Raw genomic sequence first — 21,087 nt, forward strand, 5'->3', positions numbered from 1 at the left:
GTTTATTGATCTCCAGATCTATTTTTACTCATGTAAATCATTGTAACATAAACCCGTTCTCAGCCAGAGGTGAACAGGCAACATTAAAACCTGTGTAAATAGGTCTCACGTGTGTGTGTGTGTGTGTGTGTGTGTGTGTGTGTGTGTGTATGTGTTCTTATACAAGTATCTTTGTAAAGGACCAAAAACGTATATATCTAAGGAAGTGAGGACATTTTTGCAGAGTGAGGACATTTTGGCTGGTCCTCACTTTCTGACATCCTCAAAAATGTCTTTTTCAGGGTTAGGACCTGGTTTTAAAGGTTAAGGTTAGGGTTAGAATCAGGTTTAGGTTAGCGTTAGGGTAAAGGTTAGGGCTAGGCACTTAGTTGTGATGGTTAAGGTTAGGGTAAGAGGCTAGATAATGTATTATATCTACAAATGTCCTCATTATGAATGCTATACAAACGTGTGTGTGTGTGTGTGTGTGTGTTCTTGTGTTGTTACCGTCTTAGGACGTTCTCGGGACCAGTAGTCCTCACTTCTCTTCCTCATTTCTGAGGAACTGGTTAAGTTAAGGACTAAGATTTTAATTAAGGTAAGATTTTTTAGGTTAAGGTAAAGGATGTGGATAATGCTTTATTCCGTCTGTCTTAATGGAATCCACTACAGTGTCCTAAGAAGAATAGCTGTGCAAACTTGTGTGTTGTGGTGTGGTGTGGGATATAAATACCAGGATATGAAATGTGTATTGCTTCAGCCCATAGTATATATACGTGAATGTTTTTTTTTTTCTATTAAACTGTATAGAGCGCAGCCCCATCTCTGCATGTCTGCAGATTTTCTCGTTGACTGACGGTGATCAGCGGAGTAATCGATACCTTACATGTGGAAACATGAATGTCATTTCTGAGGAATTGGTGTGATGTGCTGCTGTGAATCATGAGGTTCTGGGGAAAAAAATAATGTGTTCCTTCGTTCAGTTTCTCTTGAATTTGACCCGACGACATGAAAAGTTAAACATATCTTTTGGGAATTGAAAATGTCTTTATTCTTTGAAAAATGCAAACTAAGACTTTTGACTTTGCTGAGGTGTGAATGTGTGTGTGTGTGTGTGTGTGTGTGTGTGTGTGTGTTCTCCTGGTATTCCTCATGTTGTGGGGACCTAAATCTGTTCACACAGTCACATTATGGGGACTTATCTTCCTTATGGGGACAAACATCGTGTCAATATAAATGACTGCGTTTTAAGGTGAAGACATGTTTTAAAGTTAGGCTGAGGTCAGTGTTAGGCCAGATGTAATTATGTCTCCAGGACTTTGGCCCAGATTATTTTACATTACATTACATGTCATTTAGCCATTCATTTAGCAGACGCTTTTATCCAAAGCGACTTACAAGGGAATTGAGTACAATCAGTCAGGGGTGGAGCTGAACTTGTGACCATGATGTCTTTTGCACGCAGGGTACCGGTCTTAACCACTGAGCCACTCCACCCCATATACACTATACATTATAGTGGATTAACAACTCTCAACATTCTCTATGGACCATTTATGGTCACAAAAGGTTGTCTAACGGCGAGACAAAAAAGCAGCAAACATGTCATTGAGTTTTTGTGCATTTTGTATTCAGTGAGCTTTTGTTAAATTGGATAATATCAATTTTTACCCCTTGAGCTTTACCACAAAGTGCATTCAGTTGTGTGTGCGACACTGAATATTAGTCAGTGTGTTATACAAAGTGAACCCATGCTTTGATGATGTCCCTCTTATGATCAGGGTACATTCACGAGGTGACGGAAACATGTGAATATCACAGACTGTTGGACTCATGAATGAGAAAAAACCTGAGAGACTCCTCAGCATTTATGTTCATCAGGAGTCAAACTCTGGTCAAGATGAACCTGGAATCTTCTGGAGTTACCTCACCACAGTCACAGTGCTGCTTTGTACTTTCCAATAATCACTCAGCTGTATTTTAAGAACAAAAATGAAAATATCCATGTGCTACTCATCTTGAAACAAGATTATCATTTTCCCTGAGTAATAGAAATATGAGATTGCCATGAGATGAGCAACACTGTTGTGGCAACCAGCACTAGAAGAAATATAAAAAAATAAAAATCACATGACTGAAATAGTTTCCTTCCTGTCATATGGACCTTAATGTACGACATGATGAATATAATTAACACCAACAACTAAATGTTCAAAGCCCCAAAACATCAGTGGAGTTTGACGACAGAAGTCTGACATTTAGTGACTTTGTTTCCAAAGACAATACCTCACTTTGAGTGTTTCAGTTTGACTTCTCTCTGCTGTTGCTTTTGTTTCCCAGGCATCGCCCGGCACGCAGCTGTAACCTCTGCCGCTCGAAGGTCGCGCCAACACTGTACCATAAAAAAAAACCTCATGCCCAATAAAAGTTGCGTAAAGGTTCACAAACCGCCGCACAGCACACTCACCAGATGGATGTGCTTTATGAGTCAGAAAATAAGGAGCAGCAGCAGCACCTGCTCGCAGTGACTTTAACCATTTGCGGGATTGTCACACGTCGGAGCCGCTCTCGGCCACATTGCACCGCGAGGGTTTTTCTGACTCTTTGTCCCACTGCACCAAAGGCAGCTGAGAGACTCTCGTCATCTGTGGAGGAGTCATCATCAAAAATCTAGAGCAGGCACTGCACTCTTTCCTCCGGGCTTTTCACCTCCCTCCTCTCGCTGTCACAATAGCAGTGACCAGCTGAGACTGTCAAGGGTAAGAGGTAAGAGTGTAACACCCTGATAATTAAAAATAGATTTATTTAAGCTTCCTCTGACGAAAGCAGCCCCCGTCCTCCTTGACTTCCTCGCTCACCCCAGTCTCCTTGTTACCAGGAGAAAAGCTACTGTCAAGTGCATCACACACACACACACAGGTAGTGCATTCCTCATGTTGCCATGGCAGCAGCAGCAGCAGGCATGAATGAGTTGTTGAGACAAAAGTTGTCCCTTCTGGACATGCAGTGCAGTAATATTGTCTCTTAATATCGTGGTAGCATTATGGTGATGCCATGCTTTCTTAGAATGCAATGGCTTACTTTTAAAATTGCTAACAAGTTGTGGTAACGAGGGGAGAATATTACAGTAATACAATGTTCTTTACCAAGTAATACTTGCTAAAGAGAATTATAGTACACTACTATTAGGGTTGTAACTTTACAATAAAACGTTTTGAAATCAATATTGATTATTTCTATATTTCTCCATTGGTAATACCAAGCTATAAGACTTCATTATTAACAAATGATTACCACTGTTACAGTAGAGCCCAGATGGTCAAGCTCCTTCCCTTTTGAAATACATTTTTTTTACCTGATTTTATTTTGCATGTGGCCCAGAGCATCAATTATCAGTTAAAAGTGTGTAGAAATGTCCAAAACTTGCATTTAAATTGTAATTTCTGTCTTCTGCTGAGCAGGGAGGATTTTTTGCACACACAAATTAATTTTTTTAATTTCTTTTTTAAAGAAGCCATGGGATAGCGACACGGTTGCGACTGGCATATCGTACCCTTTTGGGACGCAGCAACATCTTCTGATACTTTTTGACATGATTCTTTTTCATAGTCAGTTCAGCAAAGCTGGTCAACGGAGCAGCCTTGGTATTTTCTAATAACATATTTTTTTCTAATGCAGTCCACAGCTTGGTATTAAGGAGATAATTGTACAGTAATAACAGGTAGAATCACTACAATGTAATACCTTCACATGAAAATGTTTGTGAACCAAAAACAGACAATCGAGTATTTTAAAGTTGAACTGAATCCTTCCTTTTGACCCAAACACACATTTTCTATTATTTCTATGTTATTACCAAGCGATTATTTGTCAATAACTACAAAGATGGAGGCACCATAATATTTGTGTTATCACTATCATCCGACACACAGCTCTACTTTGTCGTTTTTTTTGGCCCCGGTTTCTGCTTTTTTAACTCCTCATATTAAATATAGAATTACAGTCTACAGATACGTTCTGAGTGAGCTTCTTCCTTTAAGTTATTTCACCTTTTTTGTAATTGTAAAGTGTGTTTATGAACATTTTATTAGAATTTGCTGTGGTCATAAATTGACAATGCTTGATTTCTAGTTTACTTTACAACATAACACATGTACTGTGTGTTTTAAAATAATGTAGGTAGACACACATGTTCATGTAATGGAGAGAGATTAAATGAAAAAAGCTGAAAAGCATTTACCGGGTGTACAAAGTCTTCACATTTATGACTCGCATAGAAAACAAACTGTATTTTGAAACAGTACAAATTGGAAATGGAAACACTGTGCGTCTGTAAATGATGGGACTGAACTACTCAGCTGTGAAACACACCTTTCCTGTCTGGAGGGGAGCTACGCGCGCAAACATGTTCAAACTTATACAAGTACAGTATCTTCAAACACCACCAGGAGGTAGAAGACATACAGTGCATTTTCCACCACTGGTGCCATAAATCCACTGTATCACATACAGTATAAAACATCAATCATAGCAAAAACAGTTCTTCTGTAAGTGAATGTCTTTAGTTAAAGCAGTTCAAATGCACCCCTCTGACTTTGAAGGAGAGGCAAGAACATCCGAGCTGCTGCATCAGTGAGATTCACGTGGAAGTGAGAAGAAGTATCGACTCTGCAAAATGTGTCCGTCTGGTACAAAACTCTGTTTTTTTCTTAAGACAAATCAGTGGCATAAGAAAGACCTTTCCAAAAACCCATCAGTCACCTCTCTGTCCACTACTTTTGCTTCTTCTTGGCTGGTTTAATAGGGGTGATCTCCTCTTCCTCATCATCATCATCTTCGTCATCATCCTCAGACAGATCACATTCTCCCGCCTGTGAGGCTGCGAAAGAACAAAAGACAATGTTAAATAAGGCTATCTGAATTCTGGTGGCAGATGTAATCATAGAGCAGAAAAGGCTTTGTTTAATTTGCCCCGTCGCGTGAGCACGAGATGAGGTCTGATCCTGACCGTCAAGCTTTGCCTTCACAACTGGTTAAAGTGCATATCAAAAAAGTTCTGAAACAGGGTACTTTTTAACAAACATGTCAAAAGGTCTTCAAAAGGTCTTCATTTTCATTTTCAAGGAAAAGACATTTTCATTGCCCAAAGAAATGTTTCCCTTTTCGCATCATCAGGTCAAATTCAAGAGAAAGTGAATGAAGGAACAAAGTATTTCAGAACCTAATGAATCACAGCGGCCACAAAAAATACTGGGAGATCAAACACATTTACGCTATAATTCACATGAAGGTAAAAGTATGAGTGAGGACCTGGTAGAGAAATGGCGAGGCTTAAATGAAAACCACACCCAATGAATGCAAAACAATGGAGGTTTAAAAAGGCCTTAGTTACCAATGAGGTGCAGTCCACTGACAGTGACTGGTCCTGACCCGGACCTTAGTCGGAGGGTCACTGGGGCTTTCAGCTCAAATTCTCCCAGACTGACCTGAAGAGAGAAGAGTAAAAAAATAAGCTTAAGCGTCTGCTGTGTGCTACATGAACCTGTGAATGTTTTGAGTCTTTTTTTTATACCATGGGTAGACAGCTGATGTGAAGGTTGGCGATGGGCACTGAAATGGTCTTTCCTTGGTGGTTCATGGCTGTGACCTCCACTATGTTGCTCTCCTCCTTGGCACCTTCTCCTAGACAAACCTACAGGGACCACAGATTTGTTTAGAGGATGTATTTTTTAGAGTACTGTCTTCATACATTGTGTGACTTCAAGACCAAACACTTTTATTGGCATCAGCCAGTTATTAAGTACTCAATTGTCAGATTATTCCTTATTTATGCAAGCTAAAACATATTTGTTCTCAGAAACGGTTCAAAAAGTGTCATTACCTTCGAGGGGTGGGTCAAATTATCAGTTTGGTGATATATCGCCGCTCTCCTTCCTCGTGCAATACGATAATAGACACAGCAGGGAAAATATCGATATCTTAATGAACACCTTCCAGTTTAACTCGACGGGCGTCACTACTACATGTCTCCTCACGGTGGCTCAAATTAATGAAGGAAACTTGGGTGAAAGTTACCTGGCCGAAGAAGAGGGAGTTTACAGCGGGATAATGGCTGAGAAAGCTACTTTAAGAGATGCTCCATCCATGTTCAATACATAGACTTTATGCACTGTTTATGTTGTGAATAGAGAAATCCTGCGATTTTAACTTTTCACGAAACCTTATGTTTTCTTCAGTCTTGCAATATATGAATTATCACAGAATCTTTGTCAGACTTCCCTCCGAAGCTACGCCTCCAGAGCACAAGAACACACAACGAACACAGATTCACAAGTACTGCGCAGCATTGGTAACTTTCAGTGGCGCTGACTTTTTCTGGATACTTTCACAAATATAATCAAGAAATTAGGTTATTTAATTCCATTTATTATTTGTGTTACTGATGTCCCTGTTACCAGAGGTAGCTCATGTACCACTGACAGGCCACGTACCACAGTTTGAGAACTATGGAGCAAATAAGAAATATATGTGGTTGCAATAAGCATGGGCCATTAAAAAAACCCCTGTATTGATCAAACGCTAGTGAGGACATTTTTATTTGTCCACGTGGTGATAACGTGGTGACACAGTCAGGTTGGTCAGGTTTCACAGTACATACTGTTCTGAGCTCCAGGAAATGCTCCAGCTCCTCGTCGTCCTCCTCTTCTTCGTCTGCCTGGAAAGTGTAGAAAGGCACTTTGGAGGAGAGTTCGCAGCCTGAAACAAACCAAAACGCCCAAAGCACGATTAAATACCGACTCTTGTTTCCTCTTCAACATTACAAACTCAAACAGACTGGAAAACGTGTTGGAACAATTCTGTGAACACCGAGGAAGAGTCACAGAGGGGACCCACGTGCGCGCGGACACCCACAAACTATTACGATTTAAATGTTTCTTACTGAACAGGAAACTCTCCAGCTTGGTTTGGCCGCTCATTCCGACCTCCGAGGACTCGTCGTCGTTGAGGGACATGTTTTTCTAAAGTGAGCAAGAGCAAGGTCTGCAAAGCGTTCACACCTTACGACTAACGAGCCTCCGAATGAAAAATAACAAGCGCGGCGCAAAGTGTGGACGTCAATGCTACGTCATCACTAGGCGACTGTACCTTAAAAAAAAATTGCAACACTGAACATTTTAATATGAACATAAATAAACAAAACACTACATCAGACAATTAGGTACAAAAACTATGTCAACATGTACAACACAAAATACATTTAAAAAATATGAACTGAACTGACAAACATTATAAATGCACACCTATGTGTATGTGTGTGTGTGTATATATTTATATATATATATATATATAAAAAACTCTTACAGGAATATTGAACTGAGAAAAAAAATTAAAAAATCACTTACCTGATCTACATTTCTTTTCATTGTCCAAAGGATTTTTGTCTGTTGAGACATATAAACCAACACAAGTGACACAAACTACAAAATTACTCATTGTGGTTTATTAGTTTTTAATCTTATGTATCTTACATACAAATTTTACATTGGGACGCTGACTTTTTTTAATTTATTTTTTTAATAACACCCCAAACTCAAATAATCATAATGCACAATCTGAGCCCTTTCTCTTAGTCACAGCTCACATCTATTAAACCTGGTTGGCAGAGGAGAAAGCTCGAGCAACTACGAACTGCAAAATGAACATTTAAAACGAGTGTGAAAGTTCCGCTGTTGCTTATGAAGACAAAGAGCAAATTTGGTGGCGAGTTTCTTCTTCTTCAAAAAAAAAAAAAAAAGCTGGATGGGACAAATGTACAGGACAGTGCTTTATAACAAGGCCAACATTTGTTTTTACAGAAAACCGTTGTCAGCCATAGTCCCAGTAAAGATATACAAAATAACAACAGTACAATAAATATGCTCATAGAGGTGAGTGGCATGCGTCTTCCTCTTCGTTATGTAAAATAAGATTATTTTTAACGACTGCCACAGCAAATCCAGTACACCTCATGCACATTAAGAATGTACACAGTATCAAAAACATCACATTGGCAGGCAGCTACTTAAGAGCAACTGATGATCCTCGAGTAACCAACAGAACACTCCTATCTATAGTCAAAGTGCTTTCTTTTTTTAATTAACTATATAGATTTACAAAAACAAATGGAAAATGTGTCAGAGTACGAAACATTCAATGGGCATCTAATGAAGGCCAAGGAATTTCTGAACCCCCCCCCACACTACCACCACTTCAGTTCAACAGTGTGGGAGCCACTGCCACTTTGGTGACAGAATTGAACAGCCTTGGCGACCCCTAATGTTCTCGCCATAGCTCAGCTGAGAGGACGTTTGTTTGAGAATGTGCAATGCTGAAAACAAAAGCGGGGAGGGAAAACAGACGACTAGTGTATACCGACTATTATAATGACTGAGAAGGTTCAGAAAACCTGAAACTGCAGCCATGGTCTTGAATTTCTGGTTGGGGTGAATTGAGCAGTGTTACTTCAAGGAGAACATAATCCTGTGTGTGTTTGGACTCCTTTTTTTATATAATTACCTCAAATTGTTATAATTACAGCTGTTCAGAATACGTTAGGATTTTGGCCCCATAGGGACTGGTGGGGAAATGTGGATTTCTCTTGATTATAGTTTTTAATTCTTTCAAAAAGGCAAATATAAGTAAACATCAGATTTTAACTATTGAAACAAACTTATTAAGTACAAAACTTAAAAAATCCCCTCAGCATTTACTAAATGAATATGTTAGACAGACTCCGAATCAGTCTGAGCTTCCTGACAGAATTGTCCCCGTCAGCATTGATGGACATCTGTGATGCAGTCTTGGATGTGCTAGGGTAAACTAAGAAAAGTGACTGTCAGTGTCGGACTGTTTTTTTGGAACTTGAGCAACAAGGCCAGTGTCCAAAATCAACCTTTCCTTATTTTAGACACAAGAGACCGGGGGTTTGCAATATAAACCTAAAATCCAAAGGCAATGAACCAAAAGGCAACAGCTCAAAGGGGAAATAAGTAAAAAACTGCTGACTGGTTAAAAAAAAAGAAAAAGAAAAAAGAGGGGGCCAAAAACAAAGCCCTAAACAAAAACTAGGCTGAGAACCAAGCCTGTAAACGTTGCTATTGTTCTCCAAATGGCAGAAAACAACTGAAATTCAGAGGGATCTACCAGTCGAGTCTTTAACCGTCTCAACACATACTATCTGAGGTTTGTGATGATTTCCTGTCAGAAATCACAAAAGCTACGATTCTCCACCCATCATGTGTGCAGACTCACTGTTTCACATCAGGCTTTGTTGGAAACATACCAGTGTCAAGGCTGTTGTGGGGGAACCGGAAATATCATGATGTGATGATGAAAGGCAAACTCTCACACAGCACCTTAAATCATGTATAAAGCCGTCCTACTTATGTCGACAGCTGTGCTGCTCTCTATGTCAAAGCTGGGGAAAGCAAGACATGTGGGCAGTGAGACACAACCTGAGATACAGGACGCCCTCATTTCACAGCTCTGCCTCCATTTTAGACGCAGACTCTTTGCACTTAGGCAATGCAGCCAATATCCATGTAAATGGCTAATGGATTAAATCAGAAAAAGGCTAAAAGGAGTTAACGCTCTCTGCCTTCCAGAGGTATATGGGTGGAGGGACCCCAGAAATCCATGCTGGGGTGTCACTCTTCTATGTTCGCTCAAATCAACTGACTACAGATCACCCCTTGGCCTTTTAGCTTCAGATCTGATGAATATAACAGAGCCACTGCATCTAAGGACAGCGCAGGGAAACTGTGTGCGACTGCTGTGCTTCTGTAATCAAATCCTTAAAAGAGGTCTCCTGGGGCTGGCCCTGATGGTAATGTAGTATAAAATTCGCCATGGAAGTTTTTCTCATGAAGGTAACAAACATATTCAGGCCATGTTGACTTGTTCCCTCCAGATGTTTCTTCATAAGCTGCGTCCCATAATGATGATATCTTTGGGAAATCCCTCCATTTTGGCCACTTCAAAACATCCCAGCTTACTATAGAAGTCCAACATTCTCTTATCAGTCTGACGGACCTTACAAAACGCACCATGAGACCCTGGAAGTGAACACAAAAACAAAGTCAAATCACTTAGATCCTGTTACTAATAAGACTAATAACAACACTAATATGGTGCGTATGTAACTAGTAAAAATAGCTCCAGGTAGCCACCACCTACCATTAGCTTTTAGAGAAGACAGGAGACATCCCATCATGCTTTTGGCCACACTGGGGTCAGTCACCTTGGCGTGAATGTCAACCTTGATGAGAGAGGGGAAGTTGGAGAGAAAGGATTCTGGAAGACCCTCCTCCTCTTCATGGAAACTCAGCATCATCTTCTACAGCAACAACACATAAAAATTCAACATTAGCAGACCAATGCATGATTATGGATATTACCGATTTGAAGAGAGTTGCACTAAGACCCTACCTCAGCCTCGGTGAGGTCCTTCTCACAGTCTGGTTTGTGGTATTTCTCTTGCATGAAGGGAATCCAGTTCAACTCGCACGTCTTGATGAAGGGCTTCACATCCACAGTCCCGAGAGCATAGCCACAGATCCCTTCATCGTCCTCCAGCACAAACCCATAGTCTGAGCTCAGCGTCAGGAGACCACCCACCAGCCTGCGAAAGAAAGAGCAGTAAGGATACTGGTGTTGTGCACTCCATGGAAGACATCACAGTTCAGTTGCAAATCTTGGCTGAGTGTAAACAAATACTTTTACCTGTCTCCGATGAGGTTGGGATCATCATCGGGGAAAGTTAACTCCTCCATTCCTTCACAGTACATTTCTTTACATATTGTGTAAACGGCAACCTATAAAACAGAGTACAGCGGTTGATGTGGTGGATAGCACATGGCACCCTGTAACGTTTATCCAGAGCTCAATATGACGCAGTATTTACATTCAACACACACATTTGCTGCTAAACAGCAGTCAGGGTTATTAGTATTGTGAGAAACAGCATTCCCTGCTGTAACTAGGTCAGATCTGCAGGGAATATGTGCAACTAGCCAACATCATTTCAGCATCCATACATTCATAAACATTAATATGCAGCAACTGTTGGCACTAACCAAAAGAAATGACCTCAGTTCTTGTAAAGAGGTGCAATAACATCTTACCTCATCTTTGGGAAAGTATGGCCGTATGGAATAGATTTTGGAGGTTGGCATTGAAGGTGGAGGCTGGTAGAAAAGATCGTTTGCCCCATCTATTGGCAACAACCTCTGTGGGTAGCAAACAAAACAGCCTTAGTTACCCTGAGACCAGGCAGTGTGTCACTTTTGCTGACAGCCTCAGTGTGCATTTGCTACAGCTGAACCACTGTCAAACCAAGAGGAACTAAAGAAGACAGCAAAGTGCTTTATCATGACTAGTAATGAAAACCAATTACATAAACCGATGTTCCTGATGATCTGACAGTGAACAACTGGAGCAAACATGGCAACTTTCTCAGTTTTTGCTTAAGGAACATAGCACAACAAGCACACACATATTTGCCTTTCAAGGGTGGTATTTTGGTCTGACTAAGGTTTTACTGGCTGAAGGAGATGCTTCTTTTCCTTTTATGAGGCATCGCAATATTTCGCTGCGCAGGACCCTCCTGTTGAGAAAAATAATGATGCTGGCGCAGAGAGACAGAGAGAACTCCAGGAAAAAACCAAAGAGTAAAATAAAAATGGGAGCTGACTGAGTCATTCAACAGCATATGAATAGCTATTGTGACTCCTGGCTAGTCTCTGCGGATGGAGACACTACTTTGAGGATGGAGAGCTGTGTTTGATCATGGAGTTTTCCCACTGTAAACATGCTTGCGTACTCGCTGGCGCTTGCGATGCTTGCGCGTGCAAAGGGCTGGCTTGGTAATTTGTGTGCTGTGCTTTCCTGCAAAGAAATGAGATGTCATGAAAATAAAACCTAGCCATGCTCGCTTGCGCCGCGTGCGCTAGGGAAAAGCAGCATCTCCTTGGACAGTTGCTGGAAAAAAACTAAAAAATAATCAGTCAAAGATTGCCATGCCAAACATGGGCTGAAACCCGTTTGGTCAGGATGGGTTACAGGTCAGTCATTCCCCACACACTGAGTGACAATTTAAAAAAATAACACATCAGGACCCTTTGAAGAAAATTGAAGGGGATGGAATCAATATTAATGAGGCCCGACCCAATCTATTTGGCTCACCTTTGACAGACCAAAGCCCTTAATACCTTCGCACATGTTACCATTGTCCTTTTTTTTTCCAATTGCTGTAAATTCAGTGCATTAGATACCTGGAACTCTCCTGCTAGACCTCCCCTAAAGGCCCAGGGCTCTTGGTCTTCTCTAAGGAATTGTGCTGAGGACTGACTACGACACCCTGTTAGGAGCAGAGCCAAGCGGACATTGTTACCACAAGATGGGGCTCTCCGACACAGATGATGGGAGTGGGGAGATGGGGAGGAAGGGGATCATATGTATCTAATAGCATAGTCCACGTAAAGAAGACGTACTGTTTTAATTAAATAAAAAATAACAGCACTGTTTTTAATTAATAAAGCATAACAGGAACTAATTTTGGAAGTGACTAATTACATTATTAGGAGGAAATATTTTTGATTAAAGGGGGCTCAAGCAACTAAAGCTTACGTGTCTGCAAGATGGAATCAGGTCCATGATATTGATTTTTTACTGTCAATGTAACTACACACACTGCTCCACAAAACACTGTACGGGGACAGGTCTTCGGAAATATGTTCTTTGAGCCAGTGGTACGTACGCACGCAAGCTTTCCAAACACGGAAGACATAACAGAACTGAGTGCAGTTTGGCCCCTTTGTGTTTCAATGAGGGTAATACTTTGCTGATAAGATGACAAGAGTTCATAAATATTTTACTGACCCACACTGCCTATGGACTACAAAGGTAAGCTTCAGCTGCCATCACCCCACTGAGCTCAGCACTCGTGTGAAGTCACATTCTCATCTTATCTGCCTCGTCACACGGCCGAATCGTCACACCAGGGAGAAGGCGCGAGAGTGACGGGAAGTGTGAGCAGTTCCCGAGTTAAAAATCCTCTCAGCTTTCTGTTAAAAGCCACAGTCAGACAAACCACAGACACGGTAGGTGGTGGCAGCAATTAAGAAATACTTAATAAAGCACTCAGGGCACGTGGCGCTTGTATAAAGCAGCGTCGCTGCTGAGAAAGTCTAACCCTGGTTGACGAGTCCTGCCATGTGACCAGACAAATGCAGCGCGCGGGCACAACAACTGTATTGCATTGCATATGAACCTTATCCTGAACACTAAAACAATTCCTTATGATGAGATGACTCAAACTCAGCACGCAGATGCACCCATGGGAAGGAACTCTGAACTCGCTTACCCCCCGCCCCCCAAAACAGAACATGAACAAAATTCATTTCTCACTGGACCTTAGCACAACCAGTTCTGTAGGAACCCGTGCTCTTGCATAGCCCAAAGGACATGCATGAGAATGCACTGATCCTCACTACATGGCCACAGATACTGCACGTCTCAGTGTAGTAAGAGGATCATGAGCTGCGGTTAAATTTCAAAGCAAAGTATAAATTCCCTTGAGTAGGTGCATCCGGCTGGTTTGAGCCATTTCTATGGGCCTACTGACAGAAACAAAACACAAGTTAGAGAGAAGCTGCCAAAGGGAGAAATTGTGGGAGTTAACACTTCAAAGCTAAATCGCCGCCCTGAATGTGACTTCGTCTGCAGAGCTGCTTCCTTTTCCTCCAAATCAATCGTTTAAATTTGTGCTATCTAATTTATGACAAGCAATTCGATTGATAAATTTTTAAACTTGAAGACAGAAACGACGCCTGCACTGTGCATACGTCGGCCACTGTCGGTCCAATAGCAGTAGAAACTTGTACTGAGGATTCTTCCATCTGTACATAGTGAAGGGAGAAAACAGTAGAAAATAGTTATTAGTAAGTGTTTGCAGTTCAATAACCAGGGAGGTTGTGACTAAGTGCCGGCTGCACAGCTTATAATTAGGGGAAACACTGGGACTGGTGTAAACACCTCCGAAATTCAACAACAGAAGTCAACAGTTATTAAGAGGATTTAACAATAACTGTATTTATACACTCCTTTACCACTATGTTGACAAGTGGTGAGAGTTATTTCCTGATATATGTATCCAGTAGAATGGATCATGGATGTGGTATTGCCAGTGTGGGTGTGCTGCCTGCTGTGTACTGTGGGCCACAGTCCTCAGCTTTACCATATAGCCGGACAGGACAGAAACCTGCGAATGAAATTGGATTATAGGGAGTAACCTACAGGCCATGCTGGTGCTTCACACTATTTAAAACAACACTCCAAGGCAGGTGGAGATTTAAATCACAGAGCTGAATATCACTCAATCTGTATCACAGTGCACCATCTCAAAGATTGAACGAGAGGAAGATGAAGAGAGAAAGAGAGAGAATCCTGGCTGAGGGAGATGAATCCCACCCTAATACAGATTGAGCAAATGATTCAGATAGTTTAAAATTGAAGTTTCTTAAATGATGTCTGAATATTTGTGTTCAAATCGGCTGTTAAAACCCAGTGAGTGATTCAGACATGCGAGTCACTTTATGCACCAGAATGGCCTTGTACAGTCAGTCAGTCAACTCTTGCTCTCCAAGCTCGCGTGCGCGCTAGGACATGGAGGAGGGGTCGGGAACGTCTCCCTGGTGCCCATCCCCACAGACAGAGAGATGGAAGCAAGTGTGTCTGTGTGGGAATGCAGCAGTGATGTTACTGGATACACAGCAAGCAGCAGCAACCCTGCTGGGACATTTGCCATCAAGACCCGGATTATAGAACACTAAGATTGAGCAGTTTACTGTGGAATAAATAAGGACGATGCTGGGCAGTGCAAGCGGCATTCAGTCAGACAAAAAGAAAAATCGAATCAAAAAAAATTCAACATGTATGAAACAAGAGCAATTCACAGAATCATCATAAGTGATGCTGGCAGATAATCATCTGAGCTAAGATATTAACTATGAAGACTCCTCCCCTGTTGGCAACTAGGAGACCTATTTCCCCAAGTCTTTGATCAGTAAAGCTATCATCTGTTAAGCAGACATTAAAGCATGAGTGTATTATGTATTATAAAAATTGCATTACTGCACTACATAGCACTGGACTGTGTGGTCATCCATGCAGCTACGTAATTGATCACAAAAGCGATTTTTCTTTACATAATGTGAATTCTCTTTAATATGTGTATATTTTAAAAGTTGTGAAAGTCAGGCTTTCCAGACTTGATCTAGTCTGAATATTATGATAATCTGCTGTTACTGTGCCCTAAGAGGAAGTGACATATGAATCCCTGTATACATACCTAGCCACTGGACAAAAGACTTGACCATAGAGATGATGCTCTTGATGTCCCAGATGTAAGGATAGAGGTCGTACAGGATGGTGCGGTTGGCTGAATTGGACAGTCGTGTGAACATCTGGATGACAGAGCAGCACATCTCCTCAAACTTGTCCGCTCTTAGTTGCCATTCTGCTACCTGCCGCCAAGGGGATTAATAAATAAGAGCAGTTAATAAGGAACAGCACTCAATCTTTTTACTTTGCAAAAGAAAACACACAACAGAATAATTTTTAAAGTTGTTATTTACAACTATAAAAGTATCATTCAAATGTCTCAGTATACCGTAGTCATTTTGACAAGATTAAGATCTGCACTTCTCTGACTGTAATGAGCAAGAGACGGCTAATGGTTTAGTAAGGGAAGCACAGAACAACCATGTCATAACCACACCACCCAATGGGCAGTATGGGTAGTACACATCCACCATTTTGTTTTCAGCAACACTGTTTAGTTATGTTTAGTTAATATGTGCGTTCACGGTAACATACTAACCCACCTTTTCGGTTTCCTTTCCCTCGCAGTTGACACTGACGACGCTGCTGTTTGCCCGTAGCCAATTGAACTCCTTTAACATCTGCACGGCCTTGGGTCCATGTTCATAAGGCAAGTAGAAGAGCTCTGCTAGAAGGCTCAGGTCCTCGAGAGTGAGAGGCTCGGCTGTGAACAGGGCCTTCTCATCGGGCCCGGGAAGAAAAAAATCCTGAGGACACAAATAAGCAAAGATGAAACACTGTGAGAATTTTCAATGGCTTTATATACAATTTCAGACAATTAGGTAAAAAGAAAGTCACATATGTTTGCTGCACCTGTTTGAGCTGATCATCTGTCTGCATGGGGGCGATATCACTCCCAGAGTCTTCTTGGAGAGACTCTTCAGGGGACTTTAACTCTGCCAGACTCTCTTTGTCTGTATCCATGGGCTTCAGGTCCTCAGCCATCTTGTCAGCTAATAGTGGACCAACATCCTTCTCCTCTGGGTCAGCTTCAACTTCTGGCTCTGGCTCATCCTGCTTCTCAACCACCATCTCCATTGGCTCCTCATCTGAATCCTTCTTCTCTACCTCCACCTGTGCAGGTGCAGATGAAAAGCAGACTTAAAATTCTCTTCTCCAAGTATAAACAAGTAGGACTTACAGTACTTGGTCATAAAGCTCACCTCTTCTACCTCCTGAGGTATTTTTGCCATGGGATGTGAGAGTGGATCCAGACAGAGGGGTGACATAGCAGGTGACATAGCAGGTGACATGATAGGCTGCTGGAACACAGTTGTGACTGTTGTGGAGGAGCAAAGAGAGGGAGCAGCCATGGACGACACATCTATGACTGTGCTTTTGGCACCACTCTGAGGCACCTGTCGGCCTGAAAGACAATACCGTTTCACTGCATTGTGCTTTTTTGTAAGGGTACACATGATCAATAATTGCAGGCACTGCTCATACTGTTGTACTGATGAGGCACACCAAATTCGCCCAGCCATTCCGTGAGAGCCAGTTTCAGAGCAAGCTGTGGGCTGTAGAGCATGTCGGTCTCCAGTTCTTCATCACTGCCCTCATTCTCTAATTTGATCTGGATGGACACTGTGCTGTCCTCGCCATCCGCTGGTGAAGGAAAATAATGGAGAATCAAACCACGGGTAAGAATAAACTCCCATACAGATAGATGATCCACACTGTTCGCATGCCGACATTTTACAGAAGAGCATAACCATAGCATTATACTTACTCATGACCACATCCTTGCGCACACCGTTCATATTCGACTTGTACCATGTGGCCAGAGTGTGTATCGCAACAAAGTTTGACTCAAACTCGCAGTTGGGATTGGTGAGTACTCCCTTCAGTCTGGGGATGAGCTCTGTGGAGCGGCCCTTGTATGGACCCAAGAAAAGTCTCTTCTGGTCGTAATCATTGGCATGAATATTGTCCCAGATCACGGGGGCCCTTTTCAGGATTTTTGACACCTCCTCGATTGATTCCACTGTAATATCTTTGGAAACAACCTTGGGGCCTTGAGAAAAGCAAACACATTCCAGTTCATTATACGATGTATTCTCTACTGTGAATGACTTCAACAGGATTGGAACAGTGTTTATCCAATGGCCTAAACTGTCTTTGACATTTGCAATTGTACAATGTCAATATGATGCCACTATGTGTACAATAAACAATGGCGACTGAAACTTGGTGCATCACGTTTAAGATGGAGCCAATACATTGTTGAAAAAAAGCTTAGTTACTTGAGTGAAATTACTGGAATGCAGAAAAATTTGATCTAAGTGATTGAGGCAGAAGTGAGTGAGGTTTGCGAGTTAGGAATCCCTATTACTGTGGTCCGCATCACTATGATGTCTAGTTACTTTGCTAGGCAGGTTTACAACAGTCCACAGTGTTGAGAACCCAGCAGTAAGTAGTAATGCCTGTGGAATCTTTGAAACAAATGAGTATAAATTGTTCATCAGACTAACCTGTCCACAGCACATCAATGCCAGGCAGTAGCTTCTCTCCCACTGTATGAAGGTAGGGAGACTGAGAGACATTTGGGAAACAGAAGGTTCCACAGTACTCTGCAATTCAAGGGCACAACAATGGATAAATAAACAAGATAATTGGAAATAAAAATCACACAGCATGAAATGTGCAAATGACACCGGAATCGCAGAGCTGAACTACCTGTGGGACAGAAAAGGAAGGTTTCAGGCTCTCCTAGGTACTGGTAGATTTCATTGGTAATGGAAAGCTGAGCGTGTGCGAATGAGCTGAACACCTCTTTGTCAGCAGGGCACATGTTGTGGTCAATATCATCAAAAAGTAAGGCAAATGACTTGCAGCCAAAGTGAGTAACCTGGGAATGAACACAGATGGTGAGATGCTCTAATGATACTGCATGTAGTTTCGTCGTGACACATTGTATATACAGAATGTTTATATTACCTGATCGAGTTTCCTCTTGAGTGCAGAAACCTCTTTCTGGTTGGAAAAGGTGATGTCCAGTCCAGGGGAAATAGCATAGATAAATTCTGTCCCATGGTCCTTTGCAGCACCAATTAAAGTCATAAGTTGCTCTGGAAGACAGTTGAAGAGGTCACTCAGTAATGTGCTCATCCAAAAGTTTTATTTTACATTCAACACAGAGTTTTAAAACTGAAATATGCTGACGGCATGGGATTGTGCTTCTTTAACTTGAATAACCATACATTATTACGTTTCTTTGCCACAAGACAGTTGATCCAAACATCTGCTCAAAATAGTCACCTGCTTCTTCCACCGAGTACAGCTCTCTCCAGAACATTCTGTGTTTGTAGTCATCTTTAGGTGCATAAAGGTATGTATTCAGTCCCCATTTCTGCTGCCTGAGAAATTAAATGTTATGCAAATGAAATATAATGCCTAAATTTTGAATGTACATAATGTCAGCATTATATAATATGTAGTCACATAGATCCTACCTCCTGAACAACTCTTTCCTCTGCTCCATTGTCCATGGTCGACCATAAAAGCCTGCATCAGCAAACAGTTCATTCAGTTGTCATGTTGTCTGTGCTACAGATAATCAAATGCATTTCCTGTGCACAGTGAGCTTTGTACAAGGAGCAGTTTTCCACCCAGGTGTAGGCTGGGCTGAAAGCGCCGTTACACGTGCTCTTCTTCTTCTTTTTGAACATTTGTTTCTGTTTGTTATTATTATTTTACAGAGTTAATAACAAAAACAATGTCCAGGTTAAGTGTATATATTTTTATTGAAATTAACTTTGAAAGGGAACCAAAAAAAATGCTGTATTCAAAATTATATTTGACAAAAACAAATAAGTGTGTGCTTTGCTCAATATGTATTGTTTTCACGTTTAGTAGTTATATCTCATCTTGACTGTATATGTTTGTGCAGCGCTCTGCTGGATAGAAAAGGAACTGCTCATATAAAAGGAAAATAAAGATGTACAGTACTTCTATCTATCCCCACAGGTAAAATTCAAACGAATAATTCAGCACAAAGGAGAACAACAAATGTATATGAAATACATAATAACAGAGATCAAATTCAGGAAACATGAGCATAACAACACCGACAATACAGGGTGATAATTCGTGCATTTTTCATGAGCAAAAACAGTCGTTTAATTCCACATAAACGCTTATTTTGATGGCCTGGTAAAATCAATTTGTACCTGTAACAAAACTATTACTATTATTATAACAATATATCCATGTCCAATTGGTTTCATTAATCAAAGTCATTTTTTGCTGCAGTTTTCGATGCCATTTTTAGGAATATATATGCAGACACCAGGTAGATCAATTTTATTCTAAAAACTTTTACCTTCAACGACTCCACTGATGAATTTTCTGTGGTCCGTCGACTCGATACAAATACCGGACTCCTCCACCGGGCCAGGGGCCTCGGCACAAGGCTCTCCGGAGACTGGGCTAGGGCTCGGCTCTCCGTCAACAAGAGGGGCATCCAGCGGCTTCTCTTTCTGAACCATAACGAGCGGTATGAACCCTCCGAACTCCGAATAATGCAAAATATATTGATTTTTAACGTGACGTTACGAGGGGAATTCACCAAACAAAACCCAGAGGAAACAAATCGCGTCACAGTCCGTCAGCGTCAGCTAGCATACGATATTAGCAGATCTATCCAAACTGCTCAACCTTTAGCTACCGCTGCAACCAGATGTCGTCGAAATTGCAATCAGGTGCTGGAAGGCATGATTTGTTTGCATTACCGTGTGTAGAAAAATCACACATATGCTCGTTTTCATCCGATCATTTCCCTCTGTCTACGGTAGATTTGCCGTGGTTTTCTGTCGTTTCTTCCTGTTTACACCGAGTGCGCATGCGCCCACGACTAGATTAAACCAGTCAAAACTAGTTCTGGGTGACAAAACACTGCAAAGATGTTCACAAGGCGAAGAGATAGATGAAACCTAACACCGCAACTTCACCACCAACACGTGCATCATAACGACAGCGGTCAACATCCGAAAGTTTCGATTTGTATTTATTTAGTTAGTTTCGGGCTTAGTATTCTCACGTAAACAACTTTGATATCAAACACATGTTGATGACATCACCTAAAGATAAAAAGGACAAGGCTGGAAGCCCCTCCGTACATGCTTCAGGTATTATTTTCCACAATTTTTTAATACCCCTTTTTAAACATGCAAATTAAAACGTGTAATTTAAAGGTCCAGTGTGTTAACAATTAAGCCTGCCCCACTCTAGAGGGTTTTCAAATCAGACTCAACAAACTTTTTAACTGATTTTCAGGAAGGAGACTCCAGGAATTAGAGATCTCACAGAAACTCAGGTGATTTGTGACTTCAGAATATAAACGAACATGGAGGCCGGCTGTTGTAGTTGTCAGTTAATAGCTGTTGTGTGCGCTCAATGTTTTTGTGCAGAGAAAAAAAAGTGGATGAAGTCATCATGGCTGAGAATATGGAATCAACTTGACTTGTAACAAGTTACGGTTCTAAACAAAAGTGCGTAACATACGTTTCTCGGTCATCTCACTGTCATTGGTTATTGCGGGGTTCTACTCACGTTCAGTCGTAAATATCAGACATGCTTAATACTTACAATTTGAAATTGGAAATGGAAGACTCCTATGCGTCCAATGACGTTAAACTCGCGTCTGTTAAATAATCCTCACACTACATGATTATTTGGCCAGATTCGCCA

At 41.3% G+C, this 21,087-nt stretch overlaps 2 protein-coding genes across 3 annotated transcripts; both read right to left on the minus strand.

Moving 5' to 3' along the window:
- Positions 1-4,214: 4,214 nt before the first annotated feature.
- On the minus strand, positions 4,215-7,080 carry npm3 (nucleophosmin/nucleoplasmin, 3). Its single transcript, XM_058651747.1, has 5 exons — positions 6,920-7,080; positions 6,638-6,735; positions 5,552-5,671; positions 5,372-5,465; positions 4,215-4,858 (listed from the first exon to the last, which is right to left on the minus strand). Exons 1-5 carry the CDS (start codon positions 6,990-6,992, stop codon positions 4,752-4,754), a joined length of 492 nt encoding a protein of 163 aa, XP_058507730.1. The 5' UTR covers positions 6,993-7,080; the 3' UTR covers positions 4,215-4,751.
- Positions 7,081-7,458: 378 nt separating this feature from the next.
- Positions 7,459-20,252, minus strand: oga (O-GlcNAcase). Of its 2 annotated transcripts, none has more exons than XM_058652252.1 (18): positions 19,721-20,252; positions 18,852-18,903; positions 18,658-18,755; positions 18,337-18,467; positions 18,076-18,247; positions 17,871-17,969; positions 17,129-17,413; positions 16,867-17,004; positions 16,563-16,765; positions 16,213-16,473; positions 15,903-16,106; positions 15,368-15,542; positions 12,291-12,376; positions 11,142-11,246; positions 10,741-10,832; positions 10,447-10,639; positions 10,195-10,354; positions 7,459-10,073 (listed from the first exon to the last, which is right to left on the minus strand). In XM_058652252.1, the coding sequence occupies exons 1-18, from the start codon at positions 19,884-19,886 to the stop codon at positions 9,937-9,939; spliced, it is 2,757 nt and encodes a 918-aa protein (XP_058508235.1). In that variant the 5' UTR covers positions 19,887-20,252; the 3' UTR covers positions 7,459-9,936. The 2 variants fall into 2 exon arrangements, with proteins under 2 accessions (XP_058508235.1, XP_058508234.1); XM_058652251.1 differs by having other exon boundaries at positions 16,846-17,004; positions 19,721-20,251.
- Between the last annotated feature and the right edge of the window lie 835 nt (positions 20,253-21,087).

The sequence above is a fragment of the Solea solea genome, chromosome 15 (assembly GCF_958295425.1).
Source record: "Solea solea chromosome 15, fSolSol10.1, whole genome shotgun sequence".
Taxonomy (NCBI): Eukaryota; Metazoa; Chordata; class Actinopteri; order Pleuronectiformes; family Soleidae; genus Solea; species Solea solea.